The following is a 20,198-nucleotide window of genomic DNA, read 5'->3' as shown; positions in this document are numbered from 1 at the left end:
TTTGTATCCATAAAAAATAGTGATAATTCAATAAAAATGATTCAATTTTATTCATAAAAGTATGCAATTTTTTTCATCAATGTTTTGTTATGACGTTGTCACGTTAAATTATCGTCCGTAAACCGACTTTACCAATTTTTTTTGAAGAAGTTTCGGGCCCATCCGCTAGATAGGAGCATTCATCGTTTATTACTAACATAGCTATAGTGATTGTGAGAATCTTTCATCAAACAAGCAAACAAACCACTGGAAATTAATTACCTTATATATTGTTAGCCACATATTTTGTGCGGCAAACCGGAAATTTTGCATCTCCTTATTAATATTAAACGTGCTTTTTTTTTTTATTATTATTACAAAGCAGCATTGAGTGTTTCTCGCACATTTTAAATATCTGTTTCGGAGCAATTGTTCAAGTAGTTAAATCAGTATAAACCTAACTGGATAGGAACCTCCGTACGATTTTTTGTGTTGATAGATAGCGTCACATGTCGCGCAAAACAAGGTTTCAGTTTCCACTGTAAAAATCGCACTTATATATCTCCCTCCTTGTTCTATGAGTCGCGCCTCGCACACAACACACACTGTAGGGTTCTTGCGCCTCCTCAATATCCTTCGAAAGTCCTTAACGTGCCATTAATTTAATAACGGCGCTTTAAAGTCATTGAATTAGACTGATAATCATTAATAAAGACTGATAGCATGCAAGTAAGGGATAAACTCGGGAATTTTAATTTTCTCTGTTTCTGGCTTGACAGGAAACGACGCTTTGAGCATGCCCATTACTGAAAAGATATGTTTTACTTTCTTTGAGCTTATAAAGTAAAAGTAATTAGTGATCAAATTGAATGTTACATCTATAACTTTCAGCTAGACACAATGCTTCAGTTAAAATATAATTCTGGACAATAGGGTCTTATATGTAAGAATGGAACTAATCAAAGAAATGATTTCTTGTGCATTGACTATTTAATAATGGTATTTTCTTGAGGTATTTCGTGACATTACAAATGGTTTTATACCTCTTGATAGTGGCGAATGCGATGAAGTAAATGGGTCGTTAAAAACTCCTTGATTTTTGATTGCACTATAGGGCACGAACCATGCACTATATTTTTTGAAGTTAAACTTCTGTGCTTTGAATTACTCACAGAAAACTCAGATGAGTAAGGTCCGGAAAAAAATTCGCTGATTCATTTCGCGACAAACATAACTGTGTGTTTCTTTTTTCACGCGTCCACGTGATACACTTGTCTAACTAGTTCATCACGACGCAAACAGCATAGTTCTTTTCCCTGTCTTCTTGAATCTCAGTATTATAATTAGTTTACCGAAAAAAGAGCTATACACACAAAAAAAATATTTTAGAAAAGATTCCTTTGGAAACCAGTTGCCAAGAAATAAGTTTATAATACTACAAGAAAACACATTGCTATGGTTATTTTTTGCATGTATAAAATAAGTTTTTCGAGATAATACTGATTATTTCTTACGAAAAATGCCCATAATTTTATATTTTAATTGATATTTCATTTAAGCATACTTTATTTTAAACCACGGAAAATATAATCGAATATTCAACAATTTGACTTTATTTTCTTGTATCATGTTTATTATGTGCGCAGTTAATACTGGAAAGTTATTCAGGGAACGGTTTTCAAATAATTATTGGAGGTACTGGGACAACACAAAGCACAAATGCCCAGGTAACAATGCGACCCCAGTATTACTGCGAACACTATTTTGTGATGATACAGTTGTTTTCATATAAATGTATAAATTTACAAATATTTATGTAATTTTACATTAATATTTCATAAAAAAATACAGCATGTAGTAGTTTTCTGGCCGTTGCATTTAGAAAGTAAATTATTTTCTTTTCATAGTTATTGGCCATTAACTTCGTAAAATAAACTTACGAGAAGCAAATTTATCTTTCTTTTATACTAAAATTACTTCATTTAGACTTCATACGGGTCAGTCTTTTTGTGTTGCACACAATGAAACGTATTTATGTATCAGTGTTTCCCGTTTAAATTTGCTTACTAGACATTTTGGAAGCAATTTTTAGGATTGTAAATAGTAAACAAACATAAGCTCTTTTTTATATGTATGTATATACACATATTAACGTATTCCCAATCAATCATTGGGAATATATTTATAAGATTTATTCGTTTTGTCAGTAAAATATTAATGTTACATATGCCTACCTAGTGTAAAATAACAAATCCAACTGACTGGGCTGTGAATTTAAAGTTTTTTTATAACACTTAAACAAATAAAAAGTAATAATATGATTACCTTTAACTACGGTGTTAAATGTAATAATGAGTCATATAAGAAAAGGTTTTAAGAAATGTGATATACCGGGATTTGATCCCATTAACTTCCAATTACCAGCCACGCATGATACCAGAATGCTAAAAACCAAAATGTTAGTAAAATATTGGATTAACGTTGTAATACAAAAAATATATTTTTTAAGCTGCTAGTATTTCTTTGTGTGACTATTAAGGGCTATAAAATTTATACCAGAATGTTTTTGCTATCACAGAGATTTAGTTGGCACACCGATAACATTTGATATGTCCCTCGGTGTTTATGTAAAAGAATATAAAATAGGTTACTGTCGCCACATGCAGACGACCTCGGCACTAACATGGCTAAAGAAAAACTACAAAACTACTTGGGACAGTTTAGCAATATCGTAATCGTTACAATAAAACATTGCTCGAACTTTTCCAACCATAATAAATAATTACAACTTCATAACAGTGGGGAAAAACGTACATTCAAAAGTGCCAAAATACCCTTATCGCAAATGCGCTAACGCGATAGGATCAGGCGCTGCCGCTAGAATGCGCTACGTCCATTTTTTTTCGACTTTCCTATATCGTCCTGTACAATATTTGGTATAAGTCAAACTACAGGTATGCACTCAAGGTGACAGTTAGGCTACTAATATGATATTGTTATCAACTGTGTTGAGCGTTTTACTGAAGTCAGTGTTTATTGTCCATAACTGTACTTATTTCTTTAGTTACTGTTAGAAGTGCTGTTTGGGTTGAAGTCGTCGTCTTGACGGGGACTTTGCCCCGTTGAAACCTTGAACAAGATCAGAAAGTAGTATGCCCACATGAACTGTAGCTAGTACAACTCACTACGTCAGAGCACGACGAAACGGCTCTTTTACTTTTCTCTCTCTCTCTCTCTCTCTCTCTCTCTCTCTACATCGGAGCGTCGCGTAAGCCGCAGATACGAGGCTATTGAGCGCAGCGGTGAGTCATGTCGTGCGCTGTCCTCTGGACAGCTGGGCCTCAGCACAGAGTGGTTGCGAGCGCCGCGCCGTCGTGAATGGCTCACGGCTCCTCTAATTGGCTGCTTCGGAAATGATTCATTTGCGCTCCCGGTCCAACGCGCCGACGCTAACTGGCTCGCGCCGCAGGGCTTCCACACAGTGCAGCATTGCCTGTGTCTCGTGATTGGTTGTTTTACTTTTCAGTAAATGTCGACCCTCGGCACGCTAATCGCAGCGATTCCGTGCGGAAGCAAACTCGTCCTGAATAGCCTGGCCAAATAAGGCAATGGCTTCTCTTGTAGACTGTCACCAATGACAAAAAAGGAACTCCTTCTAATGAGCAGTTAATTTTTTTTGCAAAAAAAACTGCCCTACGTATAGTTATCTGGCAAGGTTAGTGTAAGTAGGCCTTTACCTATGTTTTTTTTTGTTTAAAAAAATGTTTTAGACAACGGAAACTACGGCAACGCTAATTACCTCATGTTCTCAAAATAAACGTAGCTGTTAGCATCTTTACTGTACTCACGCTAATGGAGCCCTTATTTCACTAACGAAGCTTTACTTCCTGTTCGTTTGAGAATCTTTTCAGTTGTTTCCTTGCCTTTCAACATGTTTTAATCATATTAGTTGTTTTGGAAAAAAAATTGTTTTTGTGATTCAAAACTTGGATAAAATTAATGTAATTTTCATCAGTTAAACGTACAAGTCTTTAAAATAGTTATTTTATTAATAATTTATTGTTTATTATTACACTCCAGTGTTGCCGATTAAATTTTACAGCAGGAATTTCAATGTTTTATAAAATTATCACAATCATCACATGCATTGTCACATTGGCGTTAAAATTGTCTAAAACGTCTCAGGGTAATCAATAAGTTTAGCGAGTCATAAGAAATAGGCTAGTTTAGACCACTCAGCTTAAATCACAAGCTTTGTACTAACAAGCAGGACCATCAGACCGTTCGCACCTGTGTTGCATTAAATGGGATGCGATGAATTGGCTATGCTCTGAATATTTTGTAAAGAGGATAATGGGGTGGGCTGATTGGAGGGGCGGAGGGGTTAAGGAAATGCAGTGTCATCGCCACTTGTCCTCCCTTTCCCACGTCATTGGTTAAAGAGGGGGGGGGGGGGAGGCACTCGCCTACGCTATTTCTCCTCTCTCGCCACCTCCTCTCGTAATCTCTACATTCCGCACGTCCTTTCACATCTCTGTCAGGAAACCCTCGTCGCAGTAGGCAAGTTCTGCAAGCCAATGGGCCAAGTATAGACAGTATTCCTGCTTTGCGTTCATCAAACACTTTTCGAGGTTTTCCTGCTCCGTGAATGCGTGCTTTAGGTCAGTTCTACAATGACACGGAAACGGAGACGGATCACGTGAACTGAGACGGATCTCGCGTAACAGAGTTTATACAATAGCACGCATACGCAGACGGACCCGTAGGGATTAGTTCGGTAGTGCTGACCAATAGAAGCCGAGTAATTGGCTGCGGTGGTAGCCATGTTGTTTCTGTACAATACATTAAAAATTGTTTCATGAACAATAATATCTAGTGTTCTACCATTACTTAGTCGTTTATTTTTTAATATATATGTAAATTCTACCTGCGCTATGCTCTAGAAGCATATCATTTTATTTTATTAAATTAATATTTCGTAACCTTGAAATGCGATCTGATTGGTTGCCATTTTTTACGTTTCCGTGCATTGTGGAAGCAGCAGACGCGACAGTGAATTTTTCCGGGAGATCCGTTTCCGTCTACGTGGTTTTCGTGTTATTGTAGATCGTGCCTCAGAAATACGTTGCCGATCGATAGAGCAGGGGCGTACTAACGGGAGGGTGGTAAATGGAGAGGGGATATTTCACCCCCTCCCTCCCCTGAAAAAAAAATCTTTCGTTCCCACCAACAATAGGAAAGAATGTGAAAGGAAACACCAGGCAAAGAAGTTCTATTTCCCGTCCCTTCCCCCCCCCCCCTCCCTTCTTCATCAAATGTAATTCTGCGTACGCTCGTGCGATGGAGCGATTGGTGGCGCAAAGGCACGGCAGTGCACCAATAGTATAGGACCCTCTAGCCTTGATCAGAGATAACATTTTCCTTCAACACCGTGAATTCCCCGGTGCGATCGCAGCGTCGGAAAGTGAGCTGACTTCTAGTGCTTCTGGAAACGCTTGTGAGTGAAATCTTGTGCAACTACTGAACATACATCTGATCCGTTTTTTTTGCGCTCATGAAAAAATTCACGGGCTCGGTGCCTTCCCCCCTCCTCCAGGATAGACTGCACAGTTCTCTTCACACTGCTGGCCAATTTCATCGCACTGCATTGGCTCCTGACTTTTAAAACGTCTATGTTTTTAAGTCCATCAATACAAACAGATTTTTTTTTTTGTGTACGGTGAAACAAATTATTTATTATTTGCTGAAAGAAAATTTTGTGTTGGCCTAACCAAATTTTGACGCATAACAAAGTTTATTTTGTACGCCTAATAGGATGCACAGTCGGGTCTGAAACAATTTAGTTGGATCAATAAAATCTTCCTTCACTGCAAAACATTTGTTTGAATCAAATGTATGTATTTATTTCGCCTTGCACGAGCAGATATGTTGTCAAGGAAAACAGTAAACTTTTCCCAACGGTATCTGCTCATAGTGTCGGACGCGGCTTGAAAATTTGAGGAGCGCGGCTGACTTAAGGGTTTTGGGTTGTGTGGATATGTAACTCCCAGTTAAAGAGGAATTCGTAATTTTTTAAAGAAATAACCTCTTAAAAATCTCTTCAAAGAATTTCTGTCTTGAAATTTCATTGAAACTATCGTTTTATCTCATTTTTATGATCATTTAAGTGTCTCTTATTTACAGACAGTAGAGTAGCACTAAAAAAAAGGAAACATAACAAATGTTTACAAAAAAATGAAATTACAGGTAGGATGCGGACTAGGGTGGATTATTTTTTTGGTTTGTTCTCCAGCTGTTTTGTTTGATTCTAGGGATTATGGGTTGGGGGGGGGGGGGGGTGATGGGCCTCATTGCCCCTCCTGTAGGACCGTCGCTGCTGTACAGTAAAAAGTTTCACCTTAATTTTTACTAAGAACACTGCTTACAAATCATTGTGGGATCTTCGTAATTTATGGACACTGTGCGTATAGTAATAAAACTTTCAAAAACTTAACTTAAAACACTGCTCTTTCCAAGTTCGTATATATACTAGTTACAACGCAACACAGAACTTGGGAATCGAGACTTGGCTTAATTTCTTCAGTGATTCAGTTTCCTGAAACTACGAAGAATGTGATGTTTAAGCACACACTGTCTACGACATTTGGTGTATGCGACGGAAGTAAAATAACGGAAATGTGTTATCTAGGCCGGATGGCGAGAAACAAAGTTCACAAATACATAGGGATGAATTTTTATATTGAATGATTCGACAGTCGACGTAGTTGCTCCGGCAGCGAATTCTAGCGGCGGGTGCGGAAACTACACGTGAATCGCGCCCAGGAATTTAGTTGAAAATACAATTTGCGTATATTCATCACGCTTAGCATTATTTAAAAAAAACAATCCACGTAAAATTTCGTACTTTAAGTAGGTACCGGAGAAATTCGCGGTTTCGATGACCTTCAGGATAGTCTATACACAGTCCTCTGTATACTCGGGAAAATAACGCCAGTTCATTGGCTGCTGACTCTTGAGAGATCTCTACTGGTTTGCCTGTTGATTCGATACTTCTTTGGTTGAGGGTTTCTTCATTAACCTATGGTCGTCTATGCGAACGGTGAGCCAATAGGAATAGCCTCATGTATTTGATTTTAGACTATCGCGAAATGAATACGAGAATTTTCCCGTTCTCTAATTATAAGTGTATTTGCAACATGCGAAGTAAAAGCTACATGTATTCGAACTTTAGACTTATCGCCTAATGAATCCGTGAATTTTTCCGTTCTCTAATTGATAGAGACCTGTAAAATTCGCGGATTCATTTCGCGATAGGATAGAGTCCAAATACTTTTGACATTATTTTGCTTCAGTGATTGGGCCACAGTTTATCTGAAGGACTCCGGGCCAATGAAAAATCTTTAACAGAAGAATTAGCGAATCACGATCATTCCAGTCAACAGGTGTTAACGAGTCGGTAACCAATCAGCAGATGTAATTTGCACGAGTGCACAGAGGATCATGGAGTCTATCCTTTAGGGATTTGAAATCGCGAATTTTGCAGGTCTCTACTAATTGTGAGTGTATTCGCAACATGAGGCGAGATGTCGACAGTGCAGTGGTTGTAGTGGTAGTACTGGCTGTACTGACGCGTGTGTGTGTGTTCCGCAGGCTCGTCGCCCTCGGCGGACCTGGTGCCCACCCTGCTCGGCATGTACGACGCCCTGGTGGGGCGGCCGTCGCAGGCCTCCCCCCGCGGCCAGGCCTCGGCCCGCCCCGGCGCGCGCCCGCTCAGCGCCAGCTCCATCGCCTCCTCCACGTCGTCATCGTCGTCCTCGGGTGAGTCTCTCTCTCTCTTTTCCTTACTAAGTGTATTTGGTAGGGGTCTGGGTTAGGGATGGGTTCCAAGTGCGTCTCATGCCCAAGCCTATACGCTCTAATCATGCAGGAGAGGTAGCATGTATCATGTGCTAGGAGGGGATTGGCCAGCCATGACTAACTCCCCTCACTGACTATCCTAGACTAAAACTAGATTAAGTTGGGCCCAGGTAAAACCTGCATAGACACAGGGAGAACCCTGGGCACTTACATGCGGGATGCAAAAAAAAATTTCATGCATTAATAACAAGCAGGTTGGTTAGAGGAAACAGAAGGATAGTTCCGAAAGAAAATTTGGACAGAGTAGAAATAAACTACCAAGCAATGGGCGGGAAGTCGCCAGCCCAGGTTAAAATTTCTAATACGGTTTTGAGGTAGTTGGTCAATTCACCGCCGCAATCGCCACCATCTCTAGGGCATCGACTTGTGGTGGTCCCTAGCGGTCAAGTGTCGAACTCTTCAAACACCCCTTCCCCCTCCAGTTGAACGACCTTGAGCTGCAGTGAATGTTGGGCGGGGGGTGCGGGGAATGACAGCGGGCGACAGGTCTGCGCTCTAACGTGTAAATAACAACTAAGATGATACAGGGCGTTACGGCAGCGCACTGCAGCGGTGAAGTTCCCAAGCTGCTCATCATACGCTCCTGAAAAACTTAGAGTAAATCCTATCCACTCGCGACTTCTATACAGTATATATATTCAAAGCTTGGACTGGGAGCAGTCGCGGCTAATGGCGGGCCAGCACCGCGCCCCTCACCCCCCGATGTCGAGTTCGCTACAGCTATCTGCAGAGGGTTCTGTAGCATGTTTGACTTCATGTCTGAGGCCTCGGGGCCGTGGCACGAGGTCCATGGAGGGTCAGACCCCTCACCGTCCAGGATTCAGAACAGCAGGAACCAGGCGATCAACCTAGCTGCATTAGGTTCGCAGAGGGGTTATTGTAATCTTTAGCGGTCCACAATAATGCATTTCCTCCGATATGCGGCAGGAATCGTGTGTTCAAGTAGTCTTACGTTGAATGTCATACAAACATAGCACATTATTAAATAAGTACTTATGACAAATTATTCGAACAAAAACAATTAAATAAAAACCTCTTTAAAAAATGTTTAGTTTACCATTCTGAAGGAAAATCATAACTTATATTTCTATGTGTAAACGTTCGGATAAAAGTCTACTTTTCCTGATATTTCAATGTAGTAACCAATTTTCCTTCAAAATTTAGTCATAAAGAAAACTTTCTCATAAAAAAAATATATAATGGCTGCAAGGCCGTTCACCCCTTCTGTATTCGTTACTGCACCACTTCTCAATCCCTTCATTACATCTCTACTGTGTCCACTGCAGGTCAAAATGCACTTTTAACCTTAACCGCAGACTTAACCACTGTTTTACGTTATTTCTAGCGACAAACAACACTAACATCTACGTCATTCAAAATTTCACATATTTAGGGTAAAAAAAAATGTTGTTAAGTAAACAAGTGAGGCAGTATTTAAAATTCTTTAAAAGTACTCTCACGAAATTTTTTTTTGTGACATAGTGCCTTATGCCTCCAAGGTGACCAAGTAAAAAAAATTGTAAAAAAATTGAATTAAAAACATTATCATTTTTTCCTAACACTTTATTAGTTATTGAAACTTAGCGAAAATAGCGATGTTTTATCTAATGATTGAGATACTGACTTGGGCATTTTTTTTCGGAAAGTATACCTCTACCTTTAATATTATTTGCTACTTTTTTGACTTGGTTACTTTTGCCAGTATACTGACGTGATGTGATGTGTACGTGTCTTACAAAAAAACTCTGGAAAAAATTTTTGAGGACTAGATAATGATCTGAAGCCATTTACTGTTTCGGGCAAATGAATGTATAAACTGAAGAAAATCTAGAACAATACACTAGCCCGATAAATGACACCACTAGGCCAGCTGAAAACCAAGCGATTTTCTTACTCCGTCCGTGTTGTCCACATTTTGTTCATCCGAGGTTGCCGTGACTTTTGCGTATTGCATAACTTGCAAGGATTACAATTAATCATATTAGCAGAAGACCCCGTAATTTTGACCTACTCTCACGGTGAAACTAATGCATTAAACATATCTAGAAACTCAACCGAGGGAAACGCCGTCCCCCCAACCATCCCTAACGCTTGGTGCCCGGGGTCCGGGGGTTTTGCCCCCACTCTCCCCCTCTCCGTCGACGGCCCTGCCTGTGGGCGGGAACTCGCGGGAGAGCTGCCAGACGCCGCGCTATGGCCTGGCCCGCCTACGCTCCGTCGCCACAAGCTCGCTGTAACTCTCGTCGACTCGCTGTGCGGCGGTGCGTGTGCGTGTGCCAACCTGCTCGGCCGGCTACTCTCTCTCTCTCTCCCCGTCTAGACGAGACCGCTACCCGCTCTGTAGCCCCTTGCTTCAGCACGCGAGCAAACTAATTATTATAAATGTAATTTTTCGTTGGATCATGGGTACGGCCACTGTTATTTCGCGGATCTATTTTCCTCCAGGCTAGACGCAACATAATCAAGCTTCCTTTTTTTTTTTCACGGTCGCACGTGAATGGTTACACAAAAAAAATGTACTTACTTTTACAAAAGATTTCTTTGCCAAGAAATAGTTTGCAATACCACAAGAAATATATTGTAAAAATTTGTACAACACATGTCTATGGTTATTTTTGCATGGAAATACTACTGAGTATTTCTTACGAAAATTGGCGCATAATTTTATATTATATATTTTAATTTTTGAAGTAATGGAAGAGATAATCAAATATTGTACTGTTTGGCTTTTTTTACTGTGCTTATTAATATGCACAGTTAATTCTGGAAATTATACAGTGATACAGTTGTTTTTATGTAAATTTGCAAATTTAAAAATATCTACGTTTACATTAATATATTTGATATATTTAAAAAAAATTACAGTGCATGTTTATAACTAAGTGTCGTCAGGCCATGTCAAGAACGCTGTAGTATGATCAACCAAAAATGTATATGAGCTTCAAGTCTACTTTGCTACCATATGAATCCACGATATCGGGGCTCAAACGAAGAACAAGAGTCAGTAAGAAAATAACAAAATTTATAGGATCCAACTATGTACAATGCGGACAAAAGACATTAATCTGTTTATGTTGAAGTGTGTGGAGTTTAGCCTAGTGCCAAGAAATAACGAGACTTCTGTAGGTCTCTAAATATAACATACGATGCGAAAAAAAAGTGAACACTAGTTCCAGTTATAGCCAGTATGCAAGAAAGTTAGTTGATGATACACATGGTACTTACTACTTTATGTAATCAGTATTTCCGGCGGAATTTTAAATTTTGTACTAAAATTTATTTAATTATTGCATGAATGTACCTACATGTTAAGTATATTTTTTCTGACATTGCCGTGGATAATTTTCGGTTCGTTTTGAATGTACTTGTAGAAGCAAGAGAGTGGAAACTAGAACTGTTGCTGTGCCGCACCAGCTAGTATACTGCACACGTCCTTGTGTGCTAGTCGCTAGCATGCACGACTGCCCCACACGTTTGAGGCGGACATTCGCCCGTAAGAGATTGGCTCGTGTGCCCTCGGCTTACAGGATCTGCAGCTTATGCTCAGTTATGGGGAAAAAAAGTTGAACGTCCGTAATCGTGCCAACAATATTGCAATTACTTACTTGGCTTTTTTTTTGGTGGTAAATAAGGTGATAAAAAAATTTCAGACGCTTTTTTTTAGTGTTTCAAAAACAATCTTTAAAAAAAACAATAGATGCGTGGCCGTCACGTCAGAAGAGAAACTTCAGACTTTACAATCCACTTGAACAATCAAACAAAATCTACTCAATAAAATTCTTGACACTAACTGATATACAACACACAGCTTAAATCGGTGGGTCTATAAGCATGAAATTTGGCATAGGAGTTCCTTATATAAGGTAGGTGAGCATTAAGTAAGGAAGGGGGTTAAATAGGGGATGGAAGTTTGTCATTTCTGAAGTTAGAAATGTGGAAATTGGTATTTAGGCTTCCGGTTTTTTTTTTTTTTTAAATAATAGTCGGTTGTTACAGCGTTTATGGTAATTCGTCAGAAATGAGGATCAAATACTTTCCCATCGGGCACACGGTTATTATTTAATAGTTAACGGTATAACCAAACAATAAAGTACTCAATGTAGATTCACAACTATGACAACCATGGCGAAGAAAAACTCTCATTACGAAGAGTCGTGCTCTTAACTTTATTCGTTCACCTCCTAAGCGTTGCACGTTTCGTTACGCTCTGAGTCATCGCCTCGAAATACCCTACCGACTGTAAAAAATGGGGTGTGGCTGTGTCATGGACACGGCCTTGTGTTGCACGTGAATACGTGTACGTAACAGGTAATATTTTCTATACAAAATATAAAATACGCAAATTTTTATTTTAACACTATCTGAATTCACTGTAACTATTTTACACTAATGTTTTATATGAGTAATCGATAGATTTTGACGAGAGCTGACGATTGAAACTCAAACGAACGTCGTAGATTCTCAGAGTCAAAAGTTATACTAAATGAAAATCTCGAAACGCAGCAAAATGACCTCAAAATGGCGGCGCTTCCCCCTCCTCCGCGCGCGATGCGTCAAAGTCTTTAGCTATCCAGTGGATTAAATTTTGGATGGAGATGATAGATGTGTAGGTGCAACACCAAACTGTATCCCCCGATTTTGTTATCATTCGTTTGTTTTTTTTATTGCCTCCTACTATGGAAAACATTTTAAAGACGTATTCACGTAAAAAAATGGTTGTCTGTAAAGTCGGTTTACGGACGATAGTTTAACGTCACAACGTCATAATAAAACATTGATGAAATGATTGCATACTTTTATGAATAAAATTGAATCAGTTTTATTGAATTATCACTATTTTGTATGGATACAAAGGAGTGAAATGAAATCTACAATTTAATTGATAAATTTTCTTTTATTTGCACTCATTAATTCAAATATGTTTATTACTTTAACGAAGAGATTATTTTAACTATAACCTTTATACATGTTTGCAATTTAACTTCTTCCAATCTGTGTTATTCTGTTAAGGATAGGACGATGATAGGAAAAATAGGAAACGAATGGGAGTGTTACAAGTTTAATGTGCCTCGAAAAAGTCAAATCGATGGTTGTTCCAATAGAGTGGAAGAGAGATAGATGCGGCGCAAGCGTACAATGAGTGTAACGGGACACTTTTTCGTGCGTGCAGCCGGCGTTCATCGATTTATTAGACGTTGTCACGTAAAAAAAAGTGAGCTTCAAAAAAATCTTTTTGTGGGTCTTTTGGTGTCCAGTGCCTGTTGAAATGTAAAGCAAGCCGGCTGAAATGCAGTCAGATTGTAGGGTCGGGGGCCGCGTGTCCCTGAGACGCGCCGTGTGGCAAGCAGCGCGCCTGGTGGCGGGTGTCGCAGCCTCGAGCGCCGGTTCCCCCACGCGCGGCTCGCCCCGGCTCGCTTGATGAGCTGCCCACGTCTCCCTGCCCCCCGAGAATAATGGGGGTCTCATTGCGCATGCGCGGACTGCAGCAGTGTGTGTGTGTGTGGGGTGGGGGGGGGGGGGGGGGGGGGTGAGGCCAAGTGCGAGGGCGGGCCTCCGATTCCGTCTCGAGTTCCTGATGACCTGCAAGTAGCCTCGCACATACTTACTTAGCGTTAAAAAAAAAAGCAAGTGGTAAGCATGCTGCGTAAAATGTTGCTTATGAATGTAACAGTAATATTCACGTAAAATTACAGATGTTTGTAAGTAATATTTGTTCCGATTTGTACCCGGGCGTTATTTATGCCTTGCATTGTCCCAGTACCTCCAATAGTTAAAGTTTATTTTTAAACTTTTCCCTGGAAGCTTTCAAGTATTTGCTGGGCACATTAATAAGCACAATAAAATAAAGGCCAACTATGGGATGTTCTAGTATCTTTTCCATGGTTTACAAAATTATGCTATTATGAAAAATCAATTATAATATAAAATTATGCGCCTATTTTCGTATTAAATACTCAATATTATCTCGAAAAAAGTATTTCATAAATGCAGTCTCCTAATTGCGCTGAATGTGTCGTTACCGTTCCTCGAGCATCTTTACGCACGCGGCCTGTGAGCGTGCCGGCGCCGCGCGCGAGATGGTGATTGGTCGCTGCTCTGTCCCGCCATAATGCATGTAATACCGAATAAACTCCTATCTAGTGCTTTCTACAACTAGTGTCCAGGCAAACAAAAACATTGAGCCCCGGGCTCCAATTAATGCAGAAGTTTTTTTTTTTTTAAATTTCCTTCACGATTATCCTGTAAAACATGTAAATAATTTAAATGTATGTATATGTGAGAATAGTTATAATGTTAACAAAACATGTAATGTCTAGAGCCACGGAATTTTCGCGCATTCATTTAGTCGCAAGCTAGAATGCAAACCTCCACACTGTCGCACTGTGTTCATGATTGAACCGCAGTTATCTGGACACGCCCCTCTACGACCGTGAGCCAACGATGTCCAGCTAGGAGAGAAGTAAGCGAATCAGGTAGTGCCAAATAACAAGGATAAAAAAATTTTCGCTAAGAAATCAACCGATGGGAAAGTAAACATGGGTCGAGCACACCTATAACTTTGAATTCTATCCTGAGGCCAGAGGAATCCGCGAAATTTCCGGGACTCTAGTGATGTCCTTTGGTAAAAGAGCACCGATTGCTGGAGTACCAACTGCTATCGAACAATCCGTGTAAAAATGCATAAGTAAAGGCTTATGAGTTTGAATGTTGTCCCGCCAGGCACCAGCAGCTTCTGCGGCGACGGCAAGCTGCTGGGCTCGGCGCCCAAGTCGTCCGCCTACCTGGCGTCCATCGAGTCGCTGGAGGACAGCGACGAAGACGCCGAGGAGCGCCGCAAGAGGTTCACCGGCTCCCAAGGTCAGTCCTCTCCCCCTCCCTGCACCGCGCCGTCCATCGCCCAGAGCGCGCCATCCACAAACCACTCAAACCATTTATTGATAGCGTCTGATTATTAGGGGCATGCGGATTTCTGTAACAACACCAATAACTAGAGACCGGGAAAATTCGCGAATTCATTTCCATAGCTGCCAACCATTACGGATTTTCCGTAATTATTACGGATTTAACACCGAATTACGGAATTACGGAACATCGCTGGTGTATTACGGAAACGAGGCGTTGTGCTGCACGGAGACGGAAAAAATTCAGTTTCTGCTGTGCGGTTTCGTGAACGCAGTTCGAATACATCGCGTGGTTGCGCAAATAACGGAACTAGTATGTGTGCGCATGTACTATTGAAATTAGTAGATTAATTCTCGTGTTTTCAAATAGTAATGGGATGGTATTACGTCCGTTGTACGACAAAACTAGTACATATTCTCGGACTTTTCGTTTTTCGGCTACTTACATCACGATAATTTTTGCACGGTACTTTGGCTAACCTGTGTTTTAATTTTTTTTGAAAGCCATTTTTTTCATCATAGTGTTTTTGTCTTTCTACAGACGTGAAATTTTTTTTAATGTTTTTCGATAGTGTTTTGTTCTTCAGTGCCGGTTGTAGAAATGAAGCGTGTGACAGAACAAGTGTTTCTGGGGGGAAAAAAAGAACGCAATTCTTCAGAACTTTCGACTTAAACTATTCAAAAGAATGGCCATGCTTGTCGTCTTCAAATGTTTTGGAACACCACGCGTTTTGTAATGTATGCACGTGTGACTTTTCGATTGCACATGGTGGAAGGGATGACTGTAAACGGCATATTGAATCAAAGAAACATGCGGAACATTTTATAGCCATGACGATTAATATATCTATATCGTCGTTTTTTTCGCTACATCTGAAGAAACGAAAGTAACGAACGCAGAGTTATTGTTTACAAGTTCTTTTGTTTGTCTTCTGTTGTTTGTTTACAAGGAAGTTCTAATCCAACCAGGATAAAAGAAGCAAATAAAAAGACAGTTGTTCACAAGTTTAACTTTGAATACTTTGAATTGAAGGTTCAAACTTTCCAGTAAAATTATTGACATTTCTTACATATTCAGATGAATGTATTGTTCAAATAGTTTTTTTTATTCATTAATTTGCATTGTATTCATATATACCTATAGGCCTATATTTTTCATTTTTTTTTTGCATTTTATTTTCCTTGTTTTATCTTGTATGTGTCATAATTCCCCAGGAAACATTTATCGTGCATTATTTACGCGTACTTTTTTTTCTTCATATAATTGTCATTACTGATGGGTGTGATTTGAGGTTGGCAGCTATGCATTTCGCGATAGGCTAAAATACAAATAGTTATACCTCAGTGCTGCCTCTGCTATTGGCTCGCAACTCACTTGGATGACTCTGGGCCAATTTTAAACACCAAACCAAAGCTTTATAGAATCACAAGCTGCTACGTTGGGACGTCTCACAAGACAGCAGCCAATGAGTGGGTGACATTTGACCGAGTGTACGTATAACTATGGAGTTCATCCTGGAGGTCATTGAACCAGCGAATTTTTCCGGTCCCTATTTATTGATAGCGTCTGATTACTAGGGGCATGCATATTTCTGTAACAACACCAATCACAGTAATTCAGTGCGAAAGCAAACGCGTCCTGAATGGCTCGGTCAAATAAAGGCAACGACTTCTCTCGCATACGGACGCCAATCACAAGGAATAAACCACAGGTTCGGGTATACCTTGTTGCGGTCTATCAAGCGTTCAGATCTTTTTTCGCGAAAAATGCCTGCCCCTACTGATTACGAATAACATCTAATAACCATCTTCGTTTTATGGTTTATTCGTAAACGGGTATTTTTTTTTTTTTGGACAGTGAAGAAAAGGCTAAAACTGGTGTTTTCTAATACGTTTATAGGTATGAAATTTTTTTTTTAAAACAAAGACTTGTAAGTTTTTAGAGAAGTGCATGGATTATTTTTTTAATATTCCGGCATAAAATTAAACGGTCACTTCTTGAAGTCCCATAGAGGCACGTTACGTTAACCGACGAGTAGACCGCACGCCAGTTCGCATAGAGGCGAAGGGGCGTATGGGGCGCGAGCCATTGTCGACCTTAGCGCCCTCGCTCTTTTAGAACTCGTGCACCCGACCAGGTGCAGGGTAAACTGCAACTGTGCCATCATAGCCACTGCCTGCCTCGTGGTCCGACCGCCAGATCCTGGCATCGAACCGCTTGGCGAGGGGAGGGTTCAAGGCTGCAGATTACAGCCCACTGTATTTATGAAACAGCAATTGTATTTCGATTGTAACGCGAGTAAATGATGTTGAGCGACTTTGAAGTGTCTTTCAGTTGAATAAGTAGATGGGTTTCAGTCGGCAATGTCGTTGCAGCTGCTCTAAACGGGGGAGGTGCTCGAAAATTAGAATTCTTACGTTCATTAAACCTCGCCATCTTAGCTAGCTAGCAGTTCAACTTCCTTGTTACATCTTGTGGCTCAACATGACACAGAACTTTGCTTTAAGCACTTGCAGAAGCCAGCATCAGTTGACTTTTGCAATGATTACAGCAAATGAGGGACTCTAGAACATAGTGAATTAAAAATAATAATTGCATATTTGAGTTTTCCATACAAAATAATAGTTTTGACGTTTCAGAGGTGAAATATGTAGCTGACTCAAAGCTGAAAATGTTTTGACGAAACACCACTATGCTTACGGATCCCCCTAATTTGTAGTTGGTCCCGTGAAATAATCAGCTATTTTCTCCCGAAAATTAGTAAAATTCAGGTTTGGAAGGAGGTATAATAGGTTTGTAATACATTATTTATTTCCTGTATTTCCAGAATTTCTGATAAATAACTCAAAATTGAAGTTACCGTACCTATAGCGAAATTAAAAAAAAAAAAAAGCAAGGTGATGGGTATAATCCCCTTTTAAGATGAATAGGTTCCTTCCTTTTGTATATTTTTGTATCGTTGATAAATTTTAAGAATTTAAGTTGGATACACTGCGGATTTTTGTAATGTGAGGGAACTTTCTGTATGTTGATTAACGATTCTCTTAGCTTTCATCGCTGTAGCTTGTTGACATAATCCCGTGTAGTTTACAGACCACCCAGTCGGAAATAGAATACCAATTCGATATTTATTTTCATTGTCTAAATACACCATAACTTTCCGATAAACACAGTATGAAATTAATGGGGATAAGTCGATTTATATCGATGCCGACACTCATTCTTTTTATACACGATGTTAGGTGTACCACACGAGTAATGTTAATATGTTTGTAAGCTTTAGTTGCAGAGGATATTTATAATGATCATGATGTTCCGAGCAGAGCCGTAGCCAGGATTTTGTGAAGGAGGGGTTCCACGATAACTATTTTATCATTTTTGTGAGTTAGTTTCTCTATAATTTATTTAAAATAAAATTAATGGTAACTTTAAAATCTTATGGAATAATGGACTTTTATAACGCCACCATTTACACATAGAAATACGTGTAAAGATTTGACTTAAGAAAAGACAACGGGCATTTTTTTAAAATTAATTGTTTTCGATTCTCTGATTTCGTTAAAACACATCATAAATACACAATACTGTTTAATACATTAATGCACACATCTTGTTTGTATGACAGACATGCTTACAAAAAACACGCGTGAAAACTTGCATCACAGACTACTTGCAAGTATAATTCCTGGCGCTTTCGTGTATGAGGCAGGTCGGGCTGTAATGGGGAGGAAATACATTATTGTAGCCCACTATAAGGATTACAATAATCAATTCTTCCAAAATAATATCTGTAACCTTATGTAGCTAGGTTGCCATAATTTTCTTATTGTGTCCTCAATTTTTTTTTAAATCCTAGAAGGGAGGACACTTCGTGACCTTAAAGGCCTGTTCTTTGATTGATATCCTCCCCATTTCTCCAGTTAATTGTTCACGTTTCATTCCCAGTCATGTCTTCCTCGAGAGTCGTTTTTCAGCATAACCTCCATTTGTTCTCCCCATCCATCTCTTCCGTTTCATCTATACTTTTTTTTACGCGTCTTCTTGCTGCGGCTAACTAGTTTGATGTCTTTTTGGTTTCGGAGTAAGTGGTCCACTTTTTAAAATGTCCGCGACGTGTCTGCCGGCATGGTTAATTAAAACGTGTTTTAAATTTGGGAGTTAAAATGCAGGACCTTCGAGCAATGGGCCCTGATGATCGCAGTAAGCTCAGGACGTCTTGATTACCAACGAGACGCTCTAACACGACCATCTGCTGATTACAGCTGATGGTTGTTGAAAAAAAAAAATGTTATGTCAGTGCACTTCAGTAGTTTCGTGTTGTTTGGACTCGTTGGCTATTTGATGTTTTGTTCACTACTATTATTTAAGGGCTATTCCTGTGAATTTATCAAAGTAGCTCTCTTTGTATGCTTTGTTACAAATTTCGTCGCCAGATATTTAAGTCTTATCCAAATCCAATAGGAGTGAAAGTTCATTCAAAAGTTCATAACTACGATCATTCGCGCCACAGTTCACACCTCGCAAATAACGTTACGAAAATTGCGACAAAATGACAAATGCGAAAGAGTTATCGTGATCAGTGTATAGAGTAATCATCAAATAAATACCTAGGAAAAAATTCTGTACTTTTACCAAATATTCCTGCAAAGACCAGTTGCCAAGAAATAGTTTTTAAGATGTTATAACTTTGTACAACACATGACTAGGGTTATGCACGTATTATATAATAATAATACTCAGCATTTCTAACGGAAATTGGGGCATAATTTTATATTTTAACTGATGTTTTATTCAAGCATAACTTTTGTAAACCAAGGAAAAGATAATCGAATATTTAATAATTGGACTTTATTTTACTGTATCATACTTATAATGTACGCATTTAATACTGGAAAGCTATTCAGGGAACGATTTACAAATAACTTAACTTTTGGAAGTGCTTAGAACAACACAAAGCATGAATTCCTGGGTATGAATCCGAACAAAGTATTACTACGAATACTGTTTTGTAGGGATACAGTTGTTTTCACGTAAATGTACAAATTCACATATATCTGTAAATTTACACGAATACATCTGTTCCAGGGGCGCAACAACTAAATTTTCAAAAGGGGGGGGGGGGATATACCTTTTTATAAAGAATCATCGATCCCCCCTATTGAAGCGGGGGTGGGGTCTTCCCCCGGGAAAATTTGTATTTCAAGGTGGAAAATGGTGCTATTTAAGCAGTAGTTTTATTATCTAAAACTTGATTACACAGCTTTTTCTTTGCCCCCGTTTGCCCCCACTTCAAGGTTTCAGAGGGGGGGCAAAATACCCTTGCCCCCCCCCCCCCCCCTGTTCTTGCGCCCCTGATATGTTGCATTTACAAATCAGATCTACAGTGTAGGAATAACTAA

At 39.4% G+C, this 20,198-nt stretch overlaps 1 protein-coding gene across 3 annotated transcripts in view; it reads left to right on the top strand.

Moving 5' to 3' along the window:
- Window positions 1-20,198, top strand: part of LOC134534785 (uncharacterized) — a 310,090-nt gene that overhangs the window by 199,887 nt on the left and 90,005 nt on the right. For all 3 annotated transcript variants that reach the window (XM_063373363.1, XM_063373364.1, XM_063373365.1), the window contains exons 2-3: window positions 7,630-7,797; window positions 14,617-14,754. In XM_063373363.1, the coding sequence (XP_063229433.1) occupies window positions 7,630-7,797; window positions 14,617-14,754 (306 nt within the window). The remainder of the gene's footprint in view (window positions 1-7,629; window positions 7,798-14,616; window positions 14,755-20,198) is intronic.

Source organism: Bacillus rossius, chromosome 8 (genome assembly GCF_032445375.1).
Source record: "Bacillus rossius redtenbacheri isolate Brsri chromosome 8, Brsri_v3, whole genome shotgun sequence".
NCBI lineage: Eukaryota > Metazoa > Arthropoda > Insecta > Phasmatodea > Bacillidae > Bacillus > Bacillus rossius.
The sequence above is the reverse complement of the archived record's forward strand: the minus strand, read 5'-3'. Positions and strand labels throughout refer to the sequence as shown.